Source organism: Juglans microcarpa x Juglans regia, chromosome 3S, assembly GCF_004785595.1.
Source record: "Juglans microcarpa x Juglans regia isolate MS1-56 chromosome 3S, Jm3101_v1.0, whole genome shotgun sequence".
In the NCBI taxonomy this organism is placed as follows: domain Eukaryota; kingdom Viridiplantae; phylum Streptophyta; class Magnoliopsida; order Fagales; family Juglandaceae; genus Juglans; species Juglans microcarpa x Juglans regia.
The window spans coordinates 2,067,532-2,092,196 of record NC_054599.1 but is presented as its reverse complement, the minus strand read 5'-3'; the positions used below and the strand labels follow the sequence as shown (position 1 = coordinate 2,092,196).

Below are 24,665 nucleotides of genomic sequence, written 5' to 3'. Positions count from 1 at the left end.
AACCATGGCTCAAACAACCTCCTCCCAAAAGCATCACTGGCAGAGAGAAATCTGTAGGTCAGGAACTTAAAGGACTGGGCAATCTCGACGTATCAAAAGTTCTTCCAACGAAAGGAATGAAATTGCCCATCTCACCTATACCACTCATTGGCGAGGAACTCAGGGAAGGACATGAAGGAGACAAAGAGCTGACAAAAGTGCTATCCCCCGCTTGATCAGTTGATCCTAAAGGGGGATCCACAAAGGGCAAATTGTGTGAAAACTCAGGCGACGAAGGATCTCTTTCCGCTAGCGGGGCACTAAAGGGCAATGACGAAATGGAGACCATAGCACCATTGAGATTCGTTCCCGTGGGTTTCTCATGAAGGAACTTGGGAAAGACAAAGGGAACCTCTGGGGGGAACTTGGTAGTGCATTGTCCTCGACGTCTAGGAAACCTGACCCAGTTCATCAAAGGGGACCGAAGTAGGCCCAATTCGGACAACAGGAGGAGTCTCCAAGAAAATAGGGTCGAGGGTCACCTCCATCTCGCCCTCATCCAAGCCAGAGGCCTCGCATTGACCACCAAAAGAAAGAGGAAGCGACGGGATAGCCTCACGACCAGGCGACATGGTAGACTAATCTTCCAACACCAACTCTAAGTCTACCTCAGCCTACGCCATAATATCCTTAAGGGAATCAACCAAAGAAGGCTGGAACAAACCGAATTGCCCTCCCCAGGCACCGAGGAAGGAAGGGGAGGACCTCATCTAGTAGAACTCGATTCATCAGAAGGACTAGCCTTGGCATGAACATGGGGCACGTCAGAGCAAGTCTTTTTTACTTTTTGATCCTCAGTAGCCGAGGATCCCCTCTTTTTCCCTCGAGATAAGGAGAGGGCGCCCAAAAATTGGAGGCTAAACATATGGTCTCAACCAGGCGAAACCACAAACCTGTTAATATTGGCACGAGTCAGAAGAACGTCTGACCAAGTGGCACTGCCATTTTGTTCCACCCAGGCATACACTAGACGCTGACGAGCCTTCTCTCGGTTAGAAACAATAATGGCAATCGCGATCATCAAGAACAAGACCCCACACCGGTTGAATTGGGAATTCACGGCGAGCAACCTTGCTCGATGGAAATTCCCAATCGTCTTCAAAAATAAAGAAGTTCCTTTGCCACTCTTTGGAGTGAGAGTAACGACATTCCAAATGCACCATGTGATTACCAATGTGGGACCGAAAGCTACATAGGTTCCCGTCTAAGCGACGAACTCCGTGGGTAAAATGGAACTCCCTCACTGTGAGTATTGAAATTCTACAAAACTGGGTACCTATTTTAAACCTGAGTTTCGAGTTTAAATCTGATACCTGAACTGGGTGTATTCAAATTTTACTATGCGGGTATTGGCCAGGGTTTGTTTCGGGCTAGAACCCGAATAATAGAGTTCCGGACCAAGTCAAGAAAAAATTCAATCTAGACGAACAATCTTATCAATAATTAATACTAGCCAGTACTCTCAAGGTACCATATACAATAAAAGTCGCTACCTTCTTTATTGATCAGATAGCAACTGATCAATATCTGTATTTAAAATATGAAGCAAAAATAATTAATGCAATGTCTTTTTCTTTGAACTGCATGGACAGCCAGAAAACTTGTAGATTATTCATGAAACTTGTAGATTATTCATGTGCTTAATTCACACATACACACATGACATATATATCGCATTCAGATTCATCGACCATTCATCAATTTTCTGCAATTGGTAGGTCTCGCGGTACTAAGTGGGCAGTGAATAGGAAGTGTGGGACCATTTCTGTCCCTTTCAAAACTAAGATTAGACTTGTGTGGCTTGACTTGGTTTATGAATTAATGGGAAAGATTATTGCCCTAAGAGTTCTTCTACTAATAATCTCTGCATCACATACATGTGGAGGAAAAAAAATATATATAAAAATTAAAACCAGATGTGTGAAGTGGAAATGATAATTTTTTATAAATTAAATAAGATGAAAGAAAACAGAGCCCTGCCCGATCTGTACTGTTACTTCATATTCACCTCTCTCTCTCTCTCTCTCTCTCTCTCTCGGTTTTGAACTAATTCACTCTCTAAACAGGCATACAAGCCCCCGTCTCTGACTCGCAAATATACGCGACGTCGCCGTCTCGAACCTGCTCTAGATCTCTCTCTCTTTGAAGAAGTAGAAAAAACTTCGTCTTGCACTGGTCGACCATGGAGTTCTCTGGCCTTTGCAACCTAGTTGTCTAATCACTCTTAGTCTCCTTGTTCGGTGCGTTTATTTTGTCTTGTTTTATGATTTCGGTTTCATCTTTTTGTTTTGCCAGTCCAGAACCTCCCAAGTGATTGTCCTTCAACTTTGTAATTATTCGGTTCTAATTTTATGTCTTTTGGTTCCAGTTTGGTTTTTGCATCTCTATTCCACTCTCGTTGATCTCTCTATGTTTAATTTTTCTGTATATTTGGAGGTATTCTCTTGAATTTCATTAGAAACGGTGTAAGAAAAGTTTTAAACTTCCGTAAATGTAGGATTCGAATTTTTTGGCTGATTCTTGTTTCCAAAAGTTGAATAAATAAGTTTGTTGGTTCAAGTACCATCCTTATTATGCATGCATAATCGTCAAGTTAATAGATTTATGGTAATTGGTCTGGGCGTTGAGTAGTAGTGGTGTATTGGTTTTTTATTATATGTTTTGTATGAATATTAAGAAGTGTTACGATTGCAAAGAAATTAGTAAACTTACATATTGACATAAGTTCATATGATATGTTTATGGGTTTATTATCAAAAAATTTATGTTAGTGGAAATATCTGCAAGTTTGGACTCTTTGGCATATTTTTTTAATTCCCTTTTGTTCCGGTGTTGTACCCAGTAGACTATAAATTTCATTCCTTTTCGTTCCAAATTCGGTCCAATTCCGAATTACATTCCATTCAGATTGTTTTAATGGCAATTCTGTAATTTTTGAGTTTGCATGACATTTTTAAAAATCTCAAATCTAGATATATAGAATTTATGTAATTTTAAATTCTAAAACGGATTTATATAATTTAATTTTTTTGTACCTAATTTAAATATGTCACATCATTCTTTTATTTTTTTTTTTATTTTTTTGGTTAATCTTATTATTTTTAATAATTTCTCAGCTCTTTATTTATTTTTTTGTGTGTTTTTTTTTTTTTTTTGGTGATTCAACTCAAGTTTGCGACTTTTATAATATTTTTTTACACCATTATATCTCAACCTTTTTTTTAATGTTTTCAACATATATTAATTTTGTAAATATTTAATTCTTTCATATATATATATATATATATATATATAACTAATGCCAAAATAGAATATCGGAGCATACTGATACCGAAATGGCAAAATAGTAGTTTGTTCGAATAATTCAACCGGTTCCAATATTATTCTAATACTTAAACCGGGATAATCACGACATCAACTGATCCAACTCGGATCTAGAATATCCTAACTCGCTGGACAGAATTTAAAACATTAATTTGGATAGTACACCGGGCTGTCACTCTGACCACCAATTTAGTTCTTATGATCCTTCGACCTTTTAATTATTTCTAGTAAATTACGGTGCTCAAGTAATTTTGCGACCATTTAATGCCTTCTGTTTATTTCTAATTTGAACTAATTAATTGTACCTATCAGGTTTTGGCATTGCGAGTTTTGAAACTGTTGCATGCCGTACGAAGAAGTTCCTTGGGTTGATCATCAACTTTTCAGGGCTCAAGTCTTCATCTGGAAAATCTTGTTGTTAATATAATTTGTGATATATAATCATGAGCTACGAAGATAAGAAGTTTGGGAGGTTAGTTTAACGGTGTATATTCTAATTTCCAATTAATGTTTGGTAATGAGATGCTTCAGTTTTTGCATGTAGTACTTCTATGATTTTAGAAGCAAATAAATTAAAATAATCTGGTAGTGGTATACTTGAAATAATTTTCCTAGTGGAGTGTTGGTTTTTGTATAGTTCTACAGTGATTTGATTATTAATGTCGGTGTAGAAAATTCCCATAGATTCTAATTTATATCTGAAGGCATCATTAATACAGCATTATAATTATTAGCATATTTTATGGATCAAATATAGGTAAATTATTCTTTAAATTTGTACTGTTTTCTTTTAAAAAAAAAAAAAAGCTAGTTAAATAACCTAGACTTCATGACAGACGAGATTTATAATTTTATATCGATCACCAATTGATTTAGCCAAATTTGCATTATAATTGAAATCTCCTAATTAATTATTTAATCTATAAGAAGGCTCATTTTCATCTATTAATAAAAGGCTCTATGTGGAGTTTAGATGAAATGGCTTTATAATACTGTTTATTCTATTAATATCCTTTGACGTGATATTAAGTAATTGAAAAATAACATTTTATATAGATCATATAATTGTTACTGGCCTGCATGTGTATATATATAATTTGTTAACTCTGATCTATCGATGTTTTTTGGTCTATTTATACAATATATTGTGCTGATCAGGGACGTATGCAAGGATATTGAGAGGCAAGGTCCCAAGAATGATGGCATTCATTCAGAAATGGCAATTGGGGCGCTGGTCATGCACCCTTCGATGAGGAAAATTATTTCAGAGATGTCGCCGTGGTGGTTCCATTGGGATGTGGCGTTTTTAGTGGTGCGCGTAGTTGCAGTAGCAGTGGACCCTTTGTTCTTATATCTTCCTGTCATCAACGAGGCTACCAAATGCATTACCATAGATAACAAATTGAAAATCATTGCTATTTGTGTGCGATCGCTTCTGGATTTGATTGCTTTCTGGGAGTTGGTTCCTTCGAGAAGGGGTTACACGTGGTTCGACTACGTAAGTAATATTCTCGGTATTCTTCCATTCCCCCAGGTACTATATATCACAAATTAACTTTTCTGCTTCTAATTTTATAAATTCAAACAATATTACTTATATAAGTAGAGTTTTGATACTTATGAACACAACAGGTGCTACTGCCAATAATTCCTAAAATGAGCGGTTCAAAATTTCGGATCTTAAGGAAATTCCTAAATGCAGTTGTATTTTTGCAATATGGGCCAAGAATTTTCAGTATCTATAGATTGTGGAGAAAAGTCAACCAGACTATATTCTCACCTACACCTACTGCTCTTACTGTTGAAGTGAATGGAAGGTGCAAGAATAGAATCCCACCTAAAGCTTTAATTATAGTGATGAAAAGTTCATTGAATCTCTATCTGTATCTCGTTGCTAGTCATGTAAGTTTCATCATACCGATTTATATATATATATATATATATCAATCATGATATATATAGAATTTTATACTGATTTATAATTAATTGCACTATTAATCATTAATATTTAAGAGATGGATGAAATATTGGTATGTATCTTTGATCAGGTACTGGGTGCTTTTTGGTACTTCTTCTCCATCGAACGAGAGACCACATGCTGGCAGTTGGCCTGTGAGCATGATATTGGATGTAGCAAGACTACTTCTTTAGACTGTGATGATGGTTTTGGAAATTACACGTTTTTAAATGATTATTGCTCTATAGAAAAACCAAATACCACTCTCTTTGATTTTGGAATATTCCAAGAAACCCGTCAATCCGGTATACTGGTGTCCATGGATTTTTTGCAAAAGACCATGTTCTGTTTCTGGTGGGGCTTGCGAAATTTGAGGTTTGTGCATGCTACACTTTTTTTTTTTTTTTTTTTTTTTTTTTTTTTTTTTTTCCTTTGTTGAGATATTTCAAATTTTTTTTTTTTTTTTATGATACTTGTCATCTGATCAAGATCAACCATATATGCATGTCTCATGCTATTTTTTTTCATCACACGTGTACATAATCGTACATGCATTTTAATTTGTTCCTTTAAACTTTCTCCCCCATTTTTAACAATATAATCAAACATACATAATATAATATTGAAAGTACGTACCACTTTGAGACAATATTACTACATCGTACTGCCAGAAATACTATGATATATGTGCATGATAATCATATGATCATAATATCCAGCCGTTCATTAAAATTATGTCATATGCATATTTTTTTGTCTTTAGTACTTATTTGAAATTTCAATGATTAAAATCGAATGAAAGTGATATTTGATTAAAAGTTATAGTTTAAAAGTCCAACGTGTCAAAGTAGTAATTCAGCTGCCACAATATTAATTTCAACAAATTAATTAAAGATAATAATTTGAAGGTATAAAGACGTTAATTGTTTCCACTACAACAGAATGTGTGTTTTGTGACAGAGAAAACTGTCACAAAAAAATAGCAAACCGTCACTAAACATATTTGGTGACGGTTTGAAACCGTCACCATGACCGTCACCTAAAGTGCGTCACAGAAAACATTTGGTGACGGTTTACTGTTCAACCGTCACAAAAAATATTTTTAGTGACAGTTGGAAGTGTTCCGTTCGGTACAACGTTCGAACGTTCCTTTTTTTGTGACGGTTATGAACTGTCACAGAAAATCACGTTCGGACGTAAAATCAAACGTTCGGACGTTATACCCGACCGATTGGCGTTCGAATGAGAGAAGTTGACGTTCGTTGGATATCGTGTTCGAACGTATAAAATTTACGTTCGAATGTTAATGCGTCCAAACGTTAATTACATTAAACGTTCGAATATTTGTTCGAACGTAAACGTAAATGTTCAAACGTAGCGCGTTTAATGTTCGGACGTTATTTCGAATGTAAATGAAGGAGCGTCCGAATGCAAGTTCTTTGTTCGAACGTTAGTCGCTTTACCGTTCGAACGGTTTGTTCGTTTTAGCATGAGTACGTTCGAACGATTCAATTGTATTTACGTTCGAACGTTTGTTACAGTGTGAACCAACGTTCGAACGATTTTTATTTATATTCGAACATACAGATCAGAAATACTAATTTCATAAAATTTAAAAACATAATACCAATTGTATCATATTACATACCCAATTAACAAGTAACAATGTCTTATAAAAGTACAAAATTAGATATTAAAACTAGTCAGAAATATTGATAAAATTTATTTCTTCTTTTTCCCTCGCCCACGGGGATTCTGTTGCAACGACATAACACGTTCCATTTGCACCATCATCTCCCGTTGTACTTGCTCTTGCACTTCATTGCGTATTCTTTCCTCCTAGTCTCTCTGTTGGTCCTGCAAACGCGTCTCTAAATGAGACTGTCGTTCTAAGAGAGACTCTAACTCTTGTTGTCTCGACCTCATATACTCATTCTCACGCCGTGCAGCTTCTAAATCTGCCGTAAGATTATTAATTTGTGAAGCCGATGAGGTTGAGGAGGATGAACATTTATGCTTGATAGATCGTCCCAAACCTCTTGCCATACTAGACTGCGGCCCGAGCACTTGCGTGAATATGTCTATGTCACTAGGAGAGGATTCCTCAGAAGCCGACTGCATCTCCAACATTTTGCTCTGCAATTTAAAAGGTAATGATCGTAAATAATTAGTAACGTATTAAAAGAAATAGAAATAAGAAATAAACTATTAAAATATTATATAAATAATTTATTTAACAAAATTAACACTGCTTACATAATTATCTGCAGCGACAGGATCCATCCACTCACTATGCTCATTAGTGTGAGCAGCAGCATAGACATGAATGAGGGAAAAGTTTTCAGGATCATCACGTTTCTAACAAAGCGAGAATATTAGCAATTTTAAAAAGATAATATTAGTACTTATCAGAAATAATATCAGGAAAATAAATGAATTCTATAATTTTTTAATTACCATTTTTTCAGCAAGACGGTGGAATGACCTTGAACCGGCACGATGGTGGACAGTCAGAACGGATCTATTCTGTGCATTTGTAGAACTCAAGTGCTACAAAATATATTAAAAATGTTAATTGTAATATATATACATATAATATATAAAACGAATATGAATGTAAATAATTAAAAGATATAAATGTAAAATACCTGATAATTTGGAGATGCGAAAAGATCACAACACTTTCTCCAATCATCTAACTTCATCTGCTGAAAAGGAGACTGTGCAGCCTCTTCCAACGTCTCAAACTTCTTGAAGTGGTCATGACATCGTCCTTTGTGACGTCGGAATAGTGTAGCCATCAACTCATTCACGGTTCTCAAATCCTCGCTACGGCCAAAGTCGAGGTCGAATTCATCCTAATAAGGGAATCAGGTAAAAAATATAATATATTAATCTAGGTGAAAAAAATGTACTGAAAAGTAAACTCACCAGCACACGACTTCGAATGTGCTCCTTAATCTCTATCGGAACATCTCGCCATGAGCGCACATAAAATGGAGCATAAGCTCGAACTACTGTGCCAATATAGGAGGAAAGCGCTGCTGCACTATCATCCACTCCTCCAGTGGAATTATCAGGAATTGTGATCTTCAGTTTACCATGCCTTCTATTTTTTTCAAGAGAGATTCCACGTGTATAGCCACGACCGCGACGTGCAGATGCATCAACTACATGATAATAGATATACTATAATTATAATTATATAGTTATTGAGAAAAAAATATTAACTATATATATAATTATCAACGACAATATTTCCTTACTGGTAGGTGTCGACTGGCTGTTGTTCTCTTCTGTGTTAGCTTCATCTTCAGGAACGGATTCCTCGAGTGGGAAGTCCTCAATGGGTTCAGGACTTGGACTTGGCGGAGGCACATTTCTTCGTTGTCGTTTTGGCGGCATTCTTGAAAATAATTAATTATATCAAAGAAAATTAATTAGAAGAAATTATGAAAATTCAAGATATTTTAGTCACCTATATGAATAAAATATTTAGTACTTTTATTCTTCAGATGAATTTTCCATGCTTGCTTCAGAATCTCCATCAATAACATCTTCATCATCATCATGCACCTCTTCTTCATCATCTTTATCCACCTCCTGCCCGGATTCTGATTCGTCTTCATCTTCTGACTCGTCTTCTTCTTCCTCCTCACTGACTTGAATTGAATGATCATTTAATACAGACGGGTCGAGATGTACGGGTGGGACATCATCTCTACACAAGGGGAGCAACTCGAGTGCACCGAGGTCAACAAACAAATTAATACCCTCTCCATCTTCCTGGTATGCCTCAACAATCGGAGTGTCATCTTCATCTCCACTATTCTCGTAATCTGCACCCGTTCCTGCTTCATATATATTTCGAGGAACAAATTTTTGTACGACTCGCCAAGTTATCTCCCCACTATCTTCATCAGCACTTTTCATTGGATCAATCAAGTAATAGACTTGGGTAGCTTGACAAGCCAATACAAATGGATCATCTTCGTACCATTTAGATGCAGTATTGACACTCGTAAAGTGATTATCCCTATGTATCGAAACCCGACCACCGCCTAGATCCCACCAATCACATTTAAAGACATATGTTACAGACCCACCCAGATATTTCAATCCGATAATATCACGTATGACACCATAATAGTCAATATCATCTGTTCCATGACTCCCCTCGACTAACACACCAAATAACGTTCGAACATATAGTCTAAACGTCCGAACGTCTGAATAATCACACAGATACCTTAATCAAGCGGGAAATTTCCCGCTCTTATTTTAACGTTCGAACGTTAACTTGAAACGTTCGAACGTACGATTCCTACTATACTAACTTATTGCTTATTTGTAATAATGTAAATATATTCAAACGTCATTCACAAATAATAATTTAAATATTTAAAGTCCATATCACAACATATTCATAATAACTCACAATATATTCACAAAATAACATGCCACATGTATTAACATATTTTTAAAGTTGAGTAAGTAATAAACATGTATTAACAAAGCCTAATGAAAATATATTTCTAATAAGAAACACAATATTTTAAATTCATATCACAACATATTTACAAAAACTCACAAACTATTTACAAACTATACAAATAATAATCACAATATTTCAAGAGTAAGCATAAAATCACAACAATATATTGATAAAGTTTAGAAATATACTTAGCACTCACAATATCCTCTTACAAATCAAAATCTTCCAACTTCCCAAAACAAGCAATCCTTCAAATAAATACAACACTAACTTATTAGAAATATTCTATAACAAAAACACATTGTATAAATATCATAAAATTCAAATAAAGACAAGAAATAAAAATTTTTTCTTACCAAAACTCAACTCTCTCTAACTCTCTAACTCTCTAACTCAACTCTCTCTCACACTAACTCTCTCTCTCTCTCTCTCTCTGTGTGTCTGTTGCGCCCACGGGAGAAGAAGAAATGATCCGCTTCCTCCCGTGCGCGTACTGATTAATACCGTAAATTATTAGTTTAAACGTTCGAACGTTTAAGTTGTACGTCCGAACGTTATTTGCTAAAATTATTCCCGCTCATAACGTTCGGACGTTTACAGTACACGTTCGAACGTACCCTTCTTATTTATAACATAAAATCTAGCGGGAAAGTTCCCGCACTTTCCTCATATATGTTCGAATGTATCACAATTTTTCGTTCGAACGTTCGTAAATTTACAGTAAACGTTCGAACATTTAACTTAAACGTCCGAACGTACATTTTATCAAATTGTTACCATATTTGAGCGGGAAATTTCCCGCACTAATTTAACTAACGTTCGAACGTTAACATATTTGGTGTTCGGATGTACATAATTTTCTGGTGATTTTCATCAAAGAACGTTCGAACGTATAGTCTAAACGTCCGAACGTCTGAATAATCACACAGATACCTTAATCGAGCGGGAAATTTCCCGCTCTTATTTTAACGTTCGAACGTTAACTTGAAACGTTCGAACGTACGATTCCTACTATACTAACTTATAATATAATATATATACTACATTTTATATATATATTTATAACTATATAATATATTGTATAGTATGATAGCATAATATTTTAAATGAGAACATAAATGTATATAATATATAAATTATACCATATATATAAATCAATAATATATATTAAACTGTTACTTATTAAATTCTTTATTATATACTAACTTATAATATAATATTTATACTACATTTTATATATCTATTTATAACTATATACTACTTACTAAATCATCAATAAACACCATAAGCTCATAAACTATTCACAAAATTCACAAACAATAATCACAATTATTTCAAGAGTAAGCATAAAATCACAACAATATGTATAAACATATTGCTAAACTTTAGAAATATAACAAGCACTCACAAAAAAACCAATAATCTAATTGTCAATAATATTATATAACATCCTAATATATAACATAAACATTTATAATATAATATTAAATTGAAAAACGTTCGAACGTAATAATAAGTACGTTCGAACGTTCTGTGTATATAAGGCCAAAACCGAACGTCGAAACGACATTTCCAATACGTATCATCGTCGTTTCCTAGCACGCCGCCACGCCTCCTTCACCACCGCCGTCAACTCCGCACAATCGTCACTGAAGGTAGGCATTCATCTTTTATTCAAGTAACATGTATTTTATTGAGATTTGGATTGAGTTTTGTTTAAAACCGGATAAGTGGTTGCCGGATTTTCAACTTCATTTTCCGGCCACCACGGCTAGTCATTGGCCGAATAGTCACCGTAGAAATGTTTCTTGAAGTGTATACTTCATTTGCACGGTGACATTTCGGTATTTAGAACTGTGTAGAGAAATTTTTGAGATTTCAATAATGGCTGAGTCGACTCAGCCATTCTGCGTCGAAACGTTCGAACGTTTCACCAAGACGTTCGAACGTACGACGTTTAAATTACAGAGCCGTTACGGCTTCCACGTTCGAACGTTTAATTATAACATCCGAACGTAATGATTTTTTACATTATTCATGCTTCGACGTTCGGACGTTCATATTTATGTTCACACGTAAAACAAATACGTTCGAACGTATTTGTTTTAACGTCTGAACGTACGTCAGCCAATATTTATTTACTGCTTATGTTCGAACGTACATTGTTACATTCGAACGTATCTGTTTTACGTTCGAATGTAAATATATTGACATTATTTTACGTGCGAACGTATAAATAAACATCCAAACGTTTTATCTTTAACGTTCGAACGTTAAAGATAAAACGTTCGAACGTTACGGCAGAGCATCTTAAAATTAATACAAAAAAATGCATTATTGTAAATAATTTTTTTTTTCCTTTTATATTTTCAGGATATGGCTCTTCCATTGCATACTAGGAAACGAGGGAGGGAAGGAGCCACGTCGGACACTGCCCGTATCGGAGCTCGTACTGTTATGGTAGAGTGAGAGGTCTTAATTAATGAGTTCGACGAACTCTATTGGCAGCAGACGAACCTGAGAGATGTTTTCCTCAGTAGAGGCTGGGGAAATATCTACACATTGAGGGGGAAGGTATACCCCTCAATGGTTCAAGAATTCTATATGGGGATGTGTGACATGCCTCAGGATGCATCCTCTCACACCGTGACTGTACGCGGTGTTTCCATTGAGGTATCAGCAGATGTCATCGGCGAGCACCTTGGGATTCGTCGAGGAGTGGAGACATTTGCACACTCGACACCCCGTGAGGATGTAGGCACTTCTACATCATCTACTGGTCGGGGATGTGAGCCAGCATCAGCCAGAGATGCAGGCCAGTCAGAGGCTGAGGATACTGGCGTCGAAGCTCGGGATGATGACCGAGACGAGGATTTCTACATCCTCACCGGGAGGGATCGCATGCAGATCGAGCGGAAGAATGCCTTCAACCAGAACCATCTGCTGCATTTCTTCCGCATGTTGCACCTTATTGTTGCAACAAATGTCGATCCTGTGGCTCATAAAACCACATTTAGTCGGCTTCGGGCACAATTTTTGATACGAGTGGCACGTGGAGATCCTATAGATTTGCCATTGCACATCTTTCAGAGGATCCGTTACGAGGCGAGCATCGTCTCCACGGATAATCTCCCATATGATGTCCTCATCAGCCGACTATTACTTGCACGGGGAGTGCCGACCCAGCCAGAGGAGCGGGTCAAAGATCAGATGAGCCCCCTCGACATGACCACGCATCGACGTAGCATTGGACAGGCGAGGGGACGTCAGCCACCCCCTGTAGAGGATCTAGTTCCTCCGACGCAGCCTGAGCCAGGTCATGTCGGGAGTAGTAGTCAGCATACGCCGAGTACGTCTGCAGGAGATGTGCGGCCTGCTTGGGTTGATGCGGTCATCTCACAGCTGACTGCGCATATCGATCATAAGATCAATCGATCGCTCGAGGCTATATCGGCGTCTGTTGCCGAACTCACCCATCGTGTAACTATCCTTAACAACAAGGTTGATACCTTGACTGAGGAGGTACGGAGTTCGACTTTTGCGGATAACGTTATCATCTGACTGTTAATATCAAATTTTGTATTTTATTTTTAATATTTGTAACGAAAAATATTATTGAATATTTCTATCGTTTTTTAATTTCAATTTTTAATCTTCTTTGATGTTATATTTTTCAACTTTAATACTAAATCACTACATTTCAAATATATATAAATCAATAATATATATTTATATATTACAAAGTGTGTATATATAAATATATACAATTCAATTTTTTAGACTTGTTCACAAATTATGCACAATAAAAACCACATAATTTTTAAATTAAAGTCATTTAATTTAAATTTACAATGAACGTTCGAATGTTATTACTTAACGTTCGAACATTGGTGCAAACATTTTACGTTCGAACGTAAAATTAATAACATTCAAACGGTTGCGCCAAAACATTTTACGTTCAAACGTAAACAGACATAATGTTCGAACGTATATGTAACGTTCGAACGCATATTTCCCATACGTTGGAACGTAAAAAAATCTCATTCTATCTTTAGTGACGGTTTGCATAAACTGTCACAGAAAATACCTTTTAGTGACGGTCTAGGGACTGTCACAATTTCCTAACCGTCACTAAAAAACAATTGTGTTGTAGTGTTCACTTAAACAATCGCTAGTCAGTATATAATTTCTATTGCCATAATTCCATTCCTTGGTTCTCACTCATGATCACAACAACATATCAAATTTATTTGGGTTATTTTACTATCAGAAGAAAAGATTGAAAAAAGTGAATATTATTCTATTATAATTATTAAGATAAGTTATTATTAATTTGGGCGAAAATAGATACAAAAACCCAAGAAAAAACAAAAAAAAAACAAACCGCACGAAAATCAATTTATTTCCTAGAGAATGTTAAATCATGAAAGAAAACTACTGTTTTCATACATGCACCTAGCATCTCTGATCTCATTATATATCCATGTAGTCATGCATGCACATAAATATAACGGTTTTTTTTTTTTTTAAATCAGCACAGACTAATTCATTGATTATCAACCATTACAAACTTTATCTGTCAAAATCATACTCATAATCGATGATGGAACATCTTCCATCCACACTCTCATTTTCACATGATAAAGCAAATTTTTCTAAACTATGAGCCACTATATTTACTTTCCTATAGAAAAAACTCACATTCCATCCAGGATTTCCAAGAACCATACATCTGTTATCTTCAATAATCTGTGATGATGATGGTCGTTGTTTATCATGATGGTGTGTTGTATGATATCGCGCACGTATTAATATATATTTTAGATCATTTTAGATTTTGCTTGTTTATTTTGAGCATATTATACATATTAATATTTTCTGATTTTATTAACTCATACATAGCCTGCATTCCAAATGATCTGGCTTGCAGTTCACTTGGTCAAAACCTTGTAACAACTCCTGATTTTTGGGAAAACTGCTTCACAGTTTTAATCTCAATCTTTGGCTTGCTTCTGTTTTTATACTTCATCGGAAATTTGCAGGTTGGTAATTCTGATCATCATTTTTTTTTTCTTTTTTTCTTTTTTTAACGAGGGCTCTTATTATTTTCATAATTATGTCATGTATATATGAATATCCTTGAATTTTAATTATGTGATGATCGTATTAGCTCAAAGTTTTTTAAGAAAGTGATGATTTAACATATATATATATATATGTTTAGAGGTCATTATAATTTTGAGTTCTCACTCTGATTAAACTTAACCCTCATTTAATTGAATATTTTATGTTAAATCCATTTATTAAAAGAGTCTGCTTGCATCTCCCATATGTCCCCATTCTTCTGGTTTCCCCCGTGAGGTGCCCTTCGTCAGCTGAGGCAACTGGAGACCTAGGTCCTTTCGGCGATTCTGGAGCCTCTGGAAGGTCAGGCCCTGGGCCCCAATTATCTTGGGTCGGGTGGGCAATATCCCTCCCCATTACCCTGCCAATTCTTACTGACCAGGTTCAATGAAAATTTCTTCACTTGTGAAGTGTCCTAATGGCGTGCTTCTGACAGGCCACATTGCCTTAAAATGCATTCGTCTGGCTCCCTCTCATTGGGTAACATCTAGCGGTTTCTCTCCTAGATACCCTGTCCAGCTTTGTGAAGCGCGCATCACGGGATATGTGTCAGCCCACTCTTCCATATGTAGCGGGTGCTCTCTTGCTGTCTGGGGAACTTCAAGGGTTGCAAATGTCTATTTAACCTCAAGTCTGTTTTGGCTTTGAGTCCATCTGTCTTCAGTTTCTTCCCACTCTCTTGAATCTCTTTTTCTTGCTCTTCCCCCTACTCTTATTGTTTCGTATTTAGTCTTCGTTCTTTCTCCAGTTATGACACCCAATAATGTTCCTCTCGCCACCCCAAGGGGTTCCAAGAAGTCCTAGTGGTTTTGCCCAGGGTTGATGTCTTGGAGTTGGTAGTAGAGGCCAATGAGGCTCTAGTGGTCTCTCCAAAAGTCGACATCGTGTTGACCTCCACTACTACCACCATGGCCTCTGTCGTGGTCTTGCAAGAGACTAGGGTCGAGTTTGCGGTAGGAGAAGCCTCTGAGGAGCCAACAACGGAAGGAGAAGCTGAGTTTGTGTTTGAGAGAACACATGATGAGTCCCTCCGGGGATGGTGGGCACACTTAACGCTTTCTTTTCCGGGATAGGCTTGTATGTGCCCTTTTATTTCTTCCACTACCTCTTCTTATTATTGATTTGATTTGCGCTTTGTTTTTCTCTCCCATTTTTCTTCTTCTTCTCTCTTGCTTTTTTTTTAGGGATTGGAACAGTTGGAGGCCTTCATTGTTGATGGCTGGGGGCTTTAGACTCGAAGAAACGGGTCCACCGAGTTGCTGAAGTGTAAGAAGGACAAGTTAAAGTCCAAGGCCCAGCGCTTTAGGGAGGTCGCGGTCGAGGCCGAGATAGCCGGGGACCATGCCGCGACACTAGCAGGAATGTTGTGCGTGAAGAAGCTGGAAACCCGGCTAGGTGGGATGGACCGTCTTGTGTTCTCTCGCAGCTTGGTTATTCAGGACCTCAAGTCAGATCTGTCCTATGCTCAAGACCTTGTTCCTCGTTTGGTCGAGACAATTTGTGATCAAGACTGGTCCTTTAGGTATATCGAAGTAGGCTCGGAGGGGATGCGGGACCACACGTTGGTGTACTAGCAAGTTGATCTTAAGTCTCGTCCTCCAAGATGCGGCTGCCCTGGAGCATGATGCCCCCGTCCGCTGACTTCCTATTACTTTTGAGTCTTCTCTTCCTTTTTTTTTTTAGCTTGTGCTCTTTGTATCTCATATATACATTAATAATATGCTTTCCCTTCTCAAACTCTTTGTTTTCCTTCCTCATTCCGCACCTTTTCCTTTACTTTCTCTGTTCGGGGTGTAATGGTGTCGGGCTCAACTAGGATCAATTGACGTAAACTACCAAACCCTTGATGCGAGATGATTAAACTTCGTTAAGGAGGTCGAGCAGCTTATAAGATTGGACTCACCTCATAGACTCTACCTTGTAAGCTTGTAGATTTGTAGGCTTGACAATTAGATTTGTAACCTTTTGAACTGGATGGAGGTTGCCTTTGGGACTTGGAGACTTGATGGAGGTCGAGCAGTGCGTTAGATTAGACTCTCCATGTTGACCTTGTAGGCATGAGTAGTACGTTAGACTGGACTAGCCTTGGGAATTTGAGACTTGATGGAGGTTGAGCAGTGCTTTAGACTTTCACCCCATTGACACCACAGGCGCGAGCAGTATGTTAGACTGGACTTACCCTGGGGACTTGGATAAAAGACATCATACTCCTGGGAGACAATCACAATTTCATTCATAGCTTATACACTATTGATATCAAACACAACTTACAGTTTCAACAAAAGTACTCCCGCAGGTGCTTGGCCTTTCACGAGCGTCATAGATCCTTTCCTCATGAGCCTTTGAGCTTATACGGGCCTGGAGAACTTGTTGGGGTATGGCTCATTCTTGGCTTCGCCCCCTATGCTGAACTCGAGAGGAGGTGGCGGGGAACCGTTGTCATCCAGGGGCTCTATTACGTTTACCCTAGCTTTCATCGGCTTCATTTCTTGCACATAACATTCCAGTACCAGGACTTGTTCACCGTGGATCTCGCCCACCCCCATTGGGGTTGGGAACTTCACCTTCAGGTGGTAAGTTAATGTTGCTGCCTGAAGACTGTTAAGTGTAGGTTGTCCCAGTATGGCATTGTATGGGAGGGGGATTTCACCACTATGAAGTCAGTCATTGTGGAGGCGGTGTGGGGGGCCTTTCCGGATAGGACTAAAAGAGTAATGGTCCATACTGGCTAAACCACAACCCCCGTGAATCCCTTTAGCGACATCAGTGCTAGTCGCAGGTGGTCAGGATCAATCCTCATCCAAGAGAAGGTATCCCAAAAGAGGATGTTTACAGAGCTGCCATTGTCGATGAGGATTCTCTTGGTGGTGTAGTTAGCCACCTGCATTGTCACTGCCAAGGCGCCATCGTGGGGGTAGAGGACCCCATTTCATCAGCCTCCCCAAAAGTGACGGTTGGTGCAAATTCGCTTTCCTGCACTTGTTAAGGCGGTGTTCAGCTGAATAGACTTCCTCGAATCACACCCTTTTGGCATGGGATTTTCTACTGGAAGAAGTGGGCTCGCCCCCAGCAAACCCCCCGGCTATGGTCCAAATCTTACCCTTTGGGCTATTTTTGTTGGGCAACGGTGAAGGACGATTTTGTGATGTTTCTCACTCTAGCCGCCTCCTTGGGCTCTCTCTTCTTCTCGACTTGGAAAACTTTCCTCGACTCCACTCCCATTCCTCTTGCCTGCCAACAAGGTGCTTGGGGGCCAAGCACACTGCTCTCTCCCTCGAAGGATTTGTAATCAGTGGTATTGTGGGTTTCAGAATGGTGGTAAGTGCAATAATGGCGACCACCATCCCGATGGTCGACTTCCTGATTAGCGGGCTTGTCCTCCTCCTGTACTATCAATATTGTCCAGTCATGGTGGGTGCCCGGCCCTTTCACGGGGCGGGAGTCATCTCACTGTTTGTTGCGGTGTCCTCCATTTGCCTTGTCTGCAGTCTTAGATTGGGCCGACGTCTTGGCTTTCCTATCGGCCTGGTCTTGCTCCTTCTTTTTCGGCGTTGTTAACGCTCATAGCATGTCCTCAACATTTATGAATCCATTCACTGGTCCATGAATTCCAGTAGTGTGATGGGAGTATTCCTGGCCAACTCAGCCATGAATGGATTTCAATACTCCTCCTAAAAGGGCGGCAAGAGTGATCTTCTTATCTTAGTTATCGGTGGTCATGCGCTCATTATTAAATCTGGCCAGATAGGGCTTCAAGCTCTAATGCTCTCGTTGCTTAGTGGTCAGGAGATAAGCCGTTGGACCTCTTCTTCTCCTGCTGACCATAAACTGCGTAATGAAGAGGCGAGCTAGGTCCTCAAAGCAATAGATTGAGTTTGGTGCCAAAGACGCAGAACACACCCCCACAACTCCTTTTAGGGTCAACGGGAAGGCCCTGCATGCGTTTCTCCTGCGAATCCATGTAGGGTCCTATGAGCCTTAAAGGTGTCCAGATGCTCCAAGGGATCCTTCGCTCCGTCATACAAATCTATCTAAGGGACTTTGAACTTTGGTGGTAGTGGAATAGCCATCACTACTGCACTATAAGGCAAATTCGTGTTGGTGAACATCTAGTCTACCGAGGACAAGGCTCCCACCTTCTTTGCCATCTCCTTGTATTTGTCCATGACGTTGCAAAGTTCGTGTTGCATCTTATTCTTGTCATCCTCATCGGCGTCCATCCTCCTATGACTCGCGACTCCTCCTACCTGTTGTGGTTGGGCTTAGTATCTTTGGGCAGCCTGGTAACATCCACGCGTAGGCTTCTTTCTCCTTCTCAAGTGTTCCACTTGCGCAGTCAGGGTTTTCATCACCTGCTCTATTTATGCAAAACACGCTTCCATGTCCTCTGGTAAGACTTTGCGTCCTCGAGTTTTCTGAGAACAGGCCATTGCTGCAATTCAAAGGACACGTTACACATATAGGAAAGATCTCACAAACAGCACCACTATTAACGTTGTATTTCTTATGCCTAAAAAAGGTTCTAGCAACTCGAGCCGGGGTCTTCACCTACAAACACAAAGAATAAGGTTGGCTCGGGATGGTCTGAGGAGCCTCCCTTGCCTAAGTTAGTCTTATGTGTTCTTAGCGTTGGCTTAGAATAATTCAATCCAGAGGGAGTTCTTTATACCTGGGAAGTGGCTTTTATATGAAGTTCAGAGGGAACATTTTGTTCTCCTATTGAGCTTTGAGTCATCCTACCCGTGACTATCTTAGTCTAGTATTTAATGCGGTGAGGCTCCTGAGACGACGCATTTAATCTGGCATGGCTTCCAAGGTACGTCCTGCTAATGGGTGAACAACACGGTCACTTCTGGTCCCCTTTGTCAGAAAATGGAGGGTCGTTTGAGTGCTTTGTTCACCTGCCGGCGCAGGTCTTTTAATGCTTGGTGTCGCAAGAGATGTTAGAGTCAGCGTGTCTCATCTGTCCCCCTTCGTCTTGTTTCTTGCGCGAGGTGTCCTTCATTAGCTGATGCAACTGGAGACCCAGGTCCTTTCAGCGATTCTGGGGCAATTGGAGGGTAAGGCCCGAGTTATCCTGGGCCTCATTGTTTTACTCAATCCCAGCTATCATGGGCTGGGTGGGAAATATCCCTCCCACTTTCCAACCCAATTTAGAAAAATCTTGTACTAATCTTAAGAACATAATTTTACTAACGAACTATACTGATCAAAAGATTTTCTCCAACCCATTTAAAAATATCATGTCATAGTTTTAGAATTTTAATTTAACCATTTCAGCAAGCAATCAAATCTCTATTTTGGTTATTATTAATTAAAAGATGGCTATTCAATTATAGGGGTCTATGAATACAATGGACTAATTTATAACTTTTGGAATTACATACACAAAAGTTTTAGAAAAATTATATTCATTATCTCCGCACACCACCTTTTTTTTTATTTTTTTCTCTTATCAAGTGTGTGGTATATGAATGATGAGTAGAATAATTCAATAAGTTTAAGAAGAATAAAATTAATAAAAAATTTTAAAAAATAAATAAATAAAAATTTGGTGTGTAGTGTGTGAGAATGATAAGTAGTAAAACTCAAAATATGATAGATGTAATTTATGAGTAGAAATCTTAGAAACTGCGACTTAATTGTGATGTGACAGGTGTACATGGAGTGGCAGGCATCTAAGGAGTTGGAGGAGTACTTATCTAAGCGGTCGGAGGAGTTATCTAAGCGGTCGAAGGAAGCGGAGGAAACTAAGGTGCTTGCTACGATATCTAAGTGGTTGGAGGAAACAAAGCGGTTGGAGGAAACTAAGTGGTGGGAGACGGCTAAGTTGTACCACTCGAAACATATGGATGGGGAGGATAAGGCAAACATCATGAGAACTAAATTACATAGCATCGAGGGTTGGATTAGCACAATCGGACTCCCTGATCAGTTAAAAGACATAATCATCAGCTATGTGACACCAATACTGGAAGATCAAAAGAATGTTATTGATACAGAGAATCCATTCCCTCATCCTCCCACACCACATAGAAGATTGATTAAGCTCCATCTCTGCTTGCCCCTGCTAAGGACAGTGAGTTTCAATCCGGGGGCTATGCTTATCCAAAAAAAAAAAAAAAATCATTTAAGTGAAAATCTCAGTTATTTTTCCGTAAAAAATGCTTCAAAATTAGTTGAATGGATAGTAAGATCGAGATAGTGGTTCACTTACGACTTAGTTCCTACATTTAGAGAAACGTTGTTGTTATACAGACGTTATTTATCTGAAATTAATACTTGCAGATAAATAATGTTCATTGATTTTATATTCATTAATATAAAATAATACTTACAGACATTAATATTCATTCTCAATCATGCTAGTACTTTTATATAATACTTTCATTGATTTTTTATTTAAGTAGTTGAGTAATAAACCATTTAAATGTGGCACATAATAAGTATGGTTGCTCAATTTTGCATGAAGTCGACTTTAGCATTGACCTGTTTGCTTTCAAAAGAGTACTATGCACCGATGTATATATATATATATATATATATATATATATATATATATATATATATTATCTCATTAATTAGTCTTGTCAATTGTTTGTGGACATGCAGGTACCAATATTCCGAAACGAAAGTGAAGAATTGTTGTATGAGATCATTTGTAAGTTTTTCAAGCAAGTGCAGTACAATGAAAATAGCTACATTGTACGAGAGCGAGAACCACTGGATGTGATGATCTTCGTGGTGAAAGGAATTGTGTGGACTTATACGAGTAATCATGGTGATAAAACTGAGTGTCTTAAGAAAGGTGACCACTTCGGAAGAGATATTGTAGAATGGGCGCTAAAATCTCCCGGACTATCCGACCTTCCCTTATCGACAAGGACTCTCAAATGTCATACAAAAGTTGAAACTTTTTGTCTTAAGGCTGGCGACCTCAATCCAGCCCTCAAGGATATCATGTCTCAATACTGCAGCAACGTCAGCCACATCACCCAGTCTGACTCGAAATAGTTGAAACATTTTGCAACTTAATTCATCCATCCAAACAGCATGGCGCCGCAACGCCATCCATCCTCATTAAGCGAATGAGGTTACCAATTCTGCCCATGCAGTAGGCTAAGCCCGCTGCCGCTGGCAGCTCCTTCAGTTTAGATAATAGTACCACTTAATAATTAATCTAGTCATGTTACTAGATGCTATTGCTCTTTGTCAAAAGACAATATATAGCTAGGTTGTTTAAGAGGGTTTGTATTATGTTGTGGAGTAAATACTGCACTCAATAATTGCTAGTCGCTTGATCTCAATAATGAGTTATTATAAGAGTAGGGAACCATAAATAAATATTTGCCTAATAATAAATGAAAGTGCTAATATTGCTTTACATTATCGATTTGATAAAGGACAAAGTAGACTCGCACCCTTAAATTAATTTGGTGTTGTATTTCTTATACTTTGCACCATTATCCAATTAATTATAATTGTTAATGTTACTGCAAAAATAATATTCTGACATGTTCTTATAACAAAACTTAGTCCAATTGAGTTGTAAATATTTTGAGCAGAGTCTAGGTTGCAAATTTGCAAGATGTGTTGAGACTGATCTAGCTGATGTAAATCAATCGTAACTTTTTATTCTTATATTGTATTGAGGTGATATTGGTGTCATTAAAAAGCTACTGCCATTATCTACAAATTTCTCTTTTTACAAGGATCCTCAAATTCCAACGTTTACAGGATGAAAAATGGGAGAGGAAGTTTGCTCGACAATTGTTTGATAGTTTGCTCAAGCAAAAATTTCGAGATTCACTTTTTCATTAGGGTTCAGAGTCTTTGGACTCTTTAAGTGGCCTACTCAAGCTCTAAGTATATATAGAATAATATGTATGAATTTTAGGTTGTATAGGAAAGCCAAAGCTACTGTATTTATTGTTTTCTTGAGAGAAAATTCTAAGAAGAACCGTTGCACATTGACTTGTGTTCAAGTATTGTTGAGTCTATTGGTGTGGACGTATTCTTTGGCCGGGAGGATTTTTCGAGCTACCTGAGTATAGAGATCATGTTGGTGCTCATGGTGAAACTATAAAAGGCAGGTGGTCTAAAACTGCAAAAGTGCAAAGATCGAGTGAGATACTTGTGGTTTTACAATCCAGATTTAGTTACTTCAAGAGTCTTGTAAGTGTTTCTAAATTGGTTGTAATGAACTAAATTTCTATAGTGAATTTTAAGTGGTGACTTACATCTGGAATGGTTTTAGATTTTGAAGAAGATTTTTAAATGAGTTTCCACTTTCTGATCAAAATCTCCGTGTTGGTTATTTCTTGTAATTTGATTCATCGATTGGTTGTTTGATTGATTATTAATTTAAATAGTCCAATAAATTTTGAAAACACCTATTCACCTCCCTCTAGGTGTATTTGGGATCTGAACCTGTTTTTCAATTAACATAGATGTTAATATTAAAATAGTTATATAACACAATCTAGCTTGATGGTCAAATCTTAATGATGTGATGTATTAGTTTTGGTACTTTTAATTTTTGTTGTAAAGTATGATATTCTTTATTGTCTAGGGCACAAATTATATTTAGAGTTTTGCTATTAATCATTCCACACAATACACTTATTTTTATTTTTTGTTTTATTCTTCCTAAATTAATTGAGTTCTTTTACTCATCATCCATATACCACACATTTGGTAAGGAAAAAAAATTAAAAATAAAAAAATTATGTGTGTTGTGTGGTGTGAGGATGATGAATAAAATTTTTCTTATATTTATCCTTTTGAGAAATGAATACTAATATTGTTTTTTTATACGATATTAATTTTAAGGTCTCGGCGACCTAAGAATTTAGTATCGCTTTAATGAATAGAACCAAAGCAGCCGCATCTCGTAAAATGAGATTTCCTCAGTCTTCTCTCTACTATGTGACAGGAGGAGAGGTGAAGTTTTAGTGGGGACCACGGGAGATTCTCTAACGGAATTGAGGTGGGAGGCAGGTGGTACGTAGCTGTCAGTACGATGGATCACGGTGGTAGTCGACGGAGGAAGGTTCTGCAGATAGTGCTAGAACCAAAAATGTTGGCTTTAGAGCGAGAGAAGACTCAGGTGGGTTATAGAAGAGCTACAAACAGGGAAGGAAGAGGGGTTAGTGTAGAACGGGGGTAAGGGGAGGGTGACTAAAGCAGTGAAGGATGATGAATGAGATAGAAGAGAAGTGGGAGAGGTTCTGCTTGACGAATGAGGAAGGGGAAGCCATAGATCTTAATGAAACAGTCACAAAAGAAATTCAATATAAAGGGGATTGTAGCTTGGTAGGGAAGGTCTGTATGGAGAAGTATTAGCAAAAAAGTTTTAGAGACAACGATGATGAAAGCTTGGAAGGTCAGTAAGCCGGCAAAGTTTGTTGACCTTGGGAGAAATGTATTTACATTGACTTTTACTAATCAAGCAGATAGGCAACGGGTATGGAGTAGGAGACCATGGCTATTTGATTCACACCAGCTTGCCTTGAAACTGTTTGAGGAATTCATACCACCTCAGAGTTTGAAGTTTGAGCAGGAGAGATTCTGTGATGCCTCGACTCCCACGTACAAAAACAAGGGAATCGTGACGTCAGGATGCTGACAACACGGGTCACGCATCCCAACGAAATGTGCTCAAGTGTGTGCAACATGCAAGAGTGCATAATAAAAATCGCAGCAGATAATATAAATAAGTCATCT

The 24,665-nt window shown here is 37.9% G+C and overlaps 1 protein-coding gene across 1 annotated transcript; it reads left to right on the top strand.

Moving 5' to 3' along the window:
• Positions 1-2,051: 2,051 nt before the first annotated feature.
• LOC121257087 (cyclic nucleotide-gated ion channel 1-like) lies at positions 2,052-22,054 on the top strand. The gene is made up of 8 exons (XM_041157962.1): positions 2,052-2,279; positions 3,676-3,835; positions 4,522-4,897; positions 4,996-5,265; positions 5,412-5,695; positions 14,746-14,857; positions 20,596-21,018; positions 21,552-22,054. The coding sequence occupies exons 2-8, from the start codon at positions 3,807-3,809 to the stop codon at positions 21,951-21,953; spliced, it is 1,896 nt and encodes a 631-aa protein (XP_041013896.1). The 5' UTR covers positions 2,052-2,279; positions 3,676-3,806; the 3' UTR covers positions 21,954-22,054.
• Positions 22,055-24,665: the final 2,611 nt, after the last annotated feature.

Bases quoted from the DNA above. Each gene is read 5' to 3' on its own strand.
- LOC121257087 (XM_041157962.1), top strand. From the start codon at position 3,807: ATGAGCTACGAAGATAAGAAGTTTGGGAG. The intron at 3,836-4,521 runs GTTAGTTTAACG...TGTGCTGATCAG, and splicing joins GAAGATAAGAAGTTTGGGAG to GGACGTATGCAAGGATATTG. The intron at 5,266-5,411 runs GTAAGTTTCATC...ATCTTTGATCAG, and splicing joins TGTATCTCGTTGCTAGTCAT to GTACTGGGTGCTTTTTGGTA.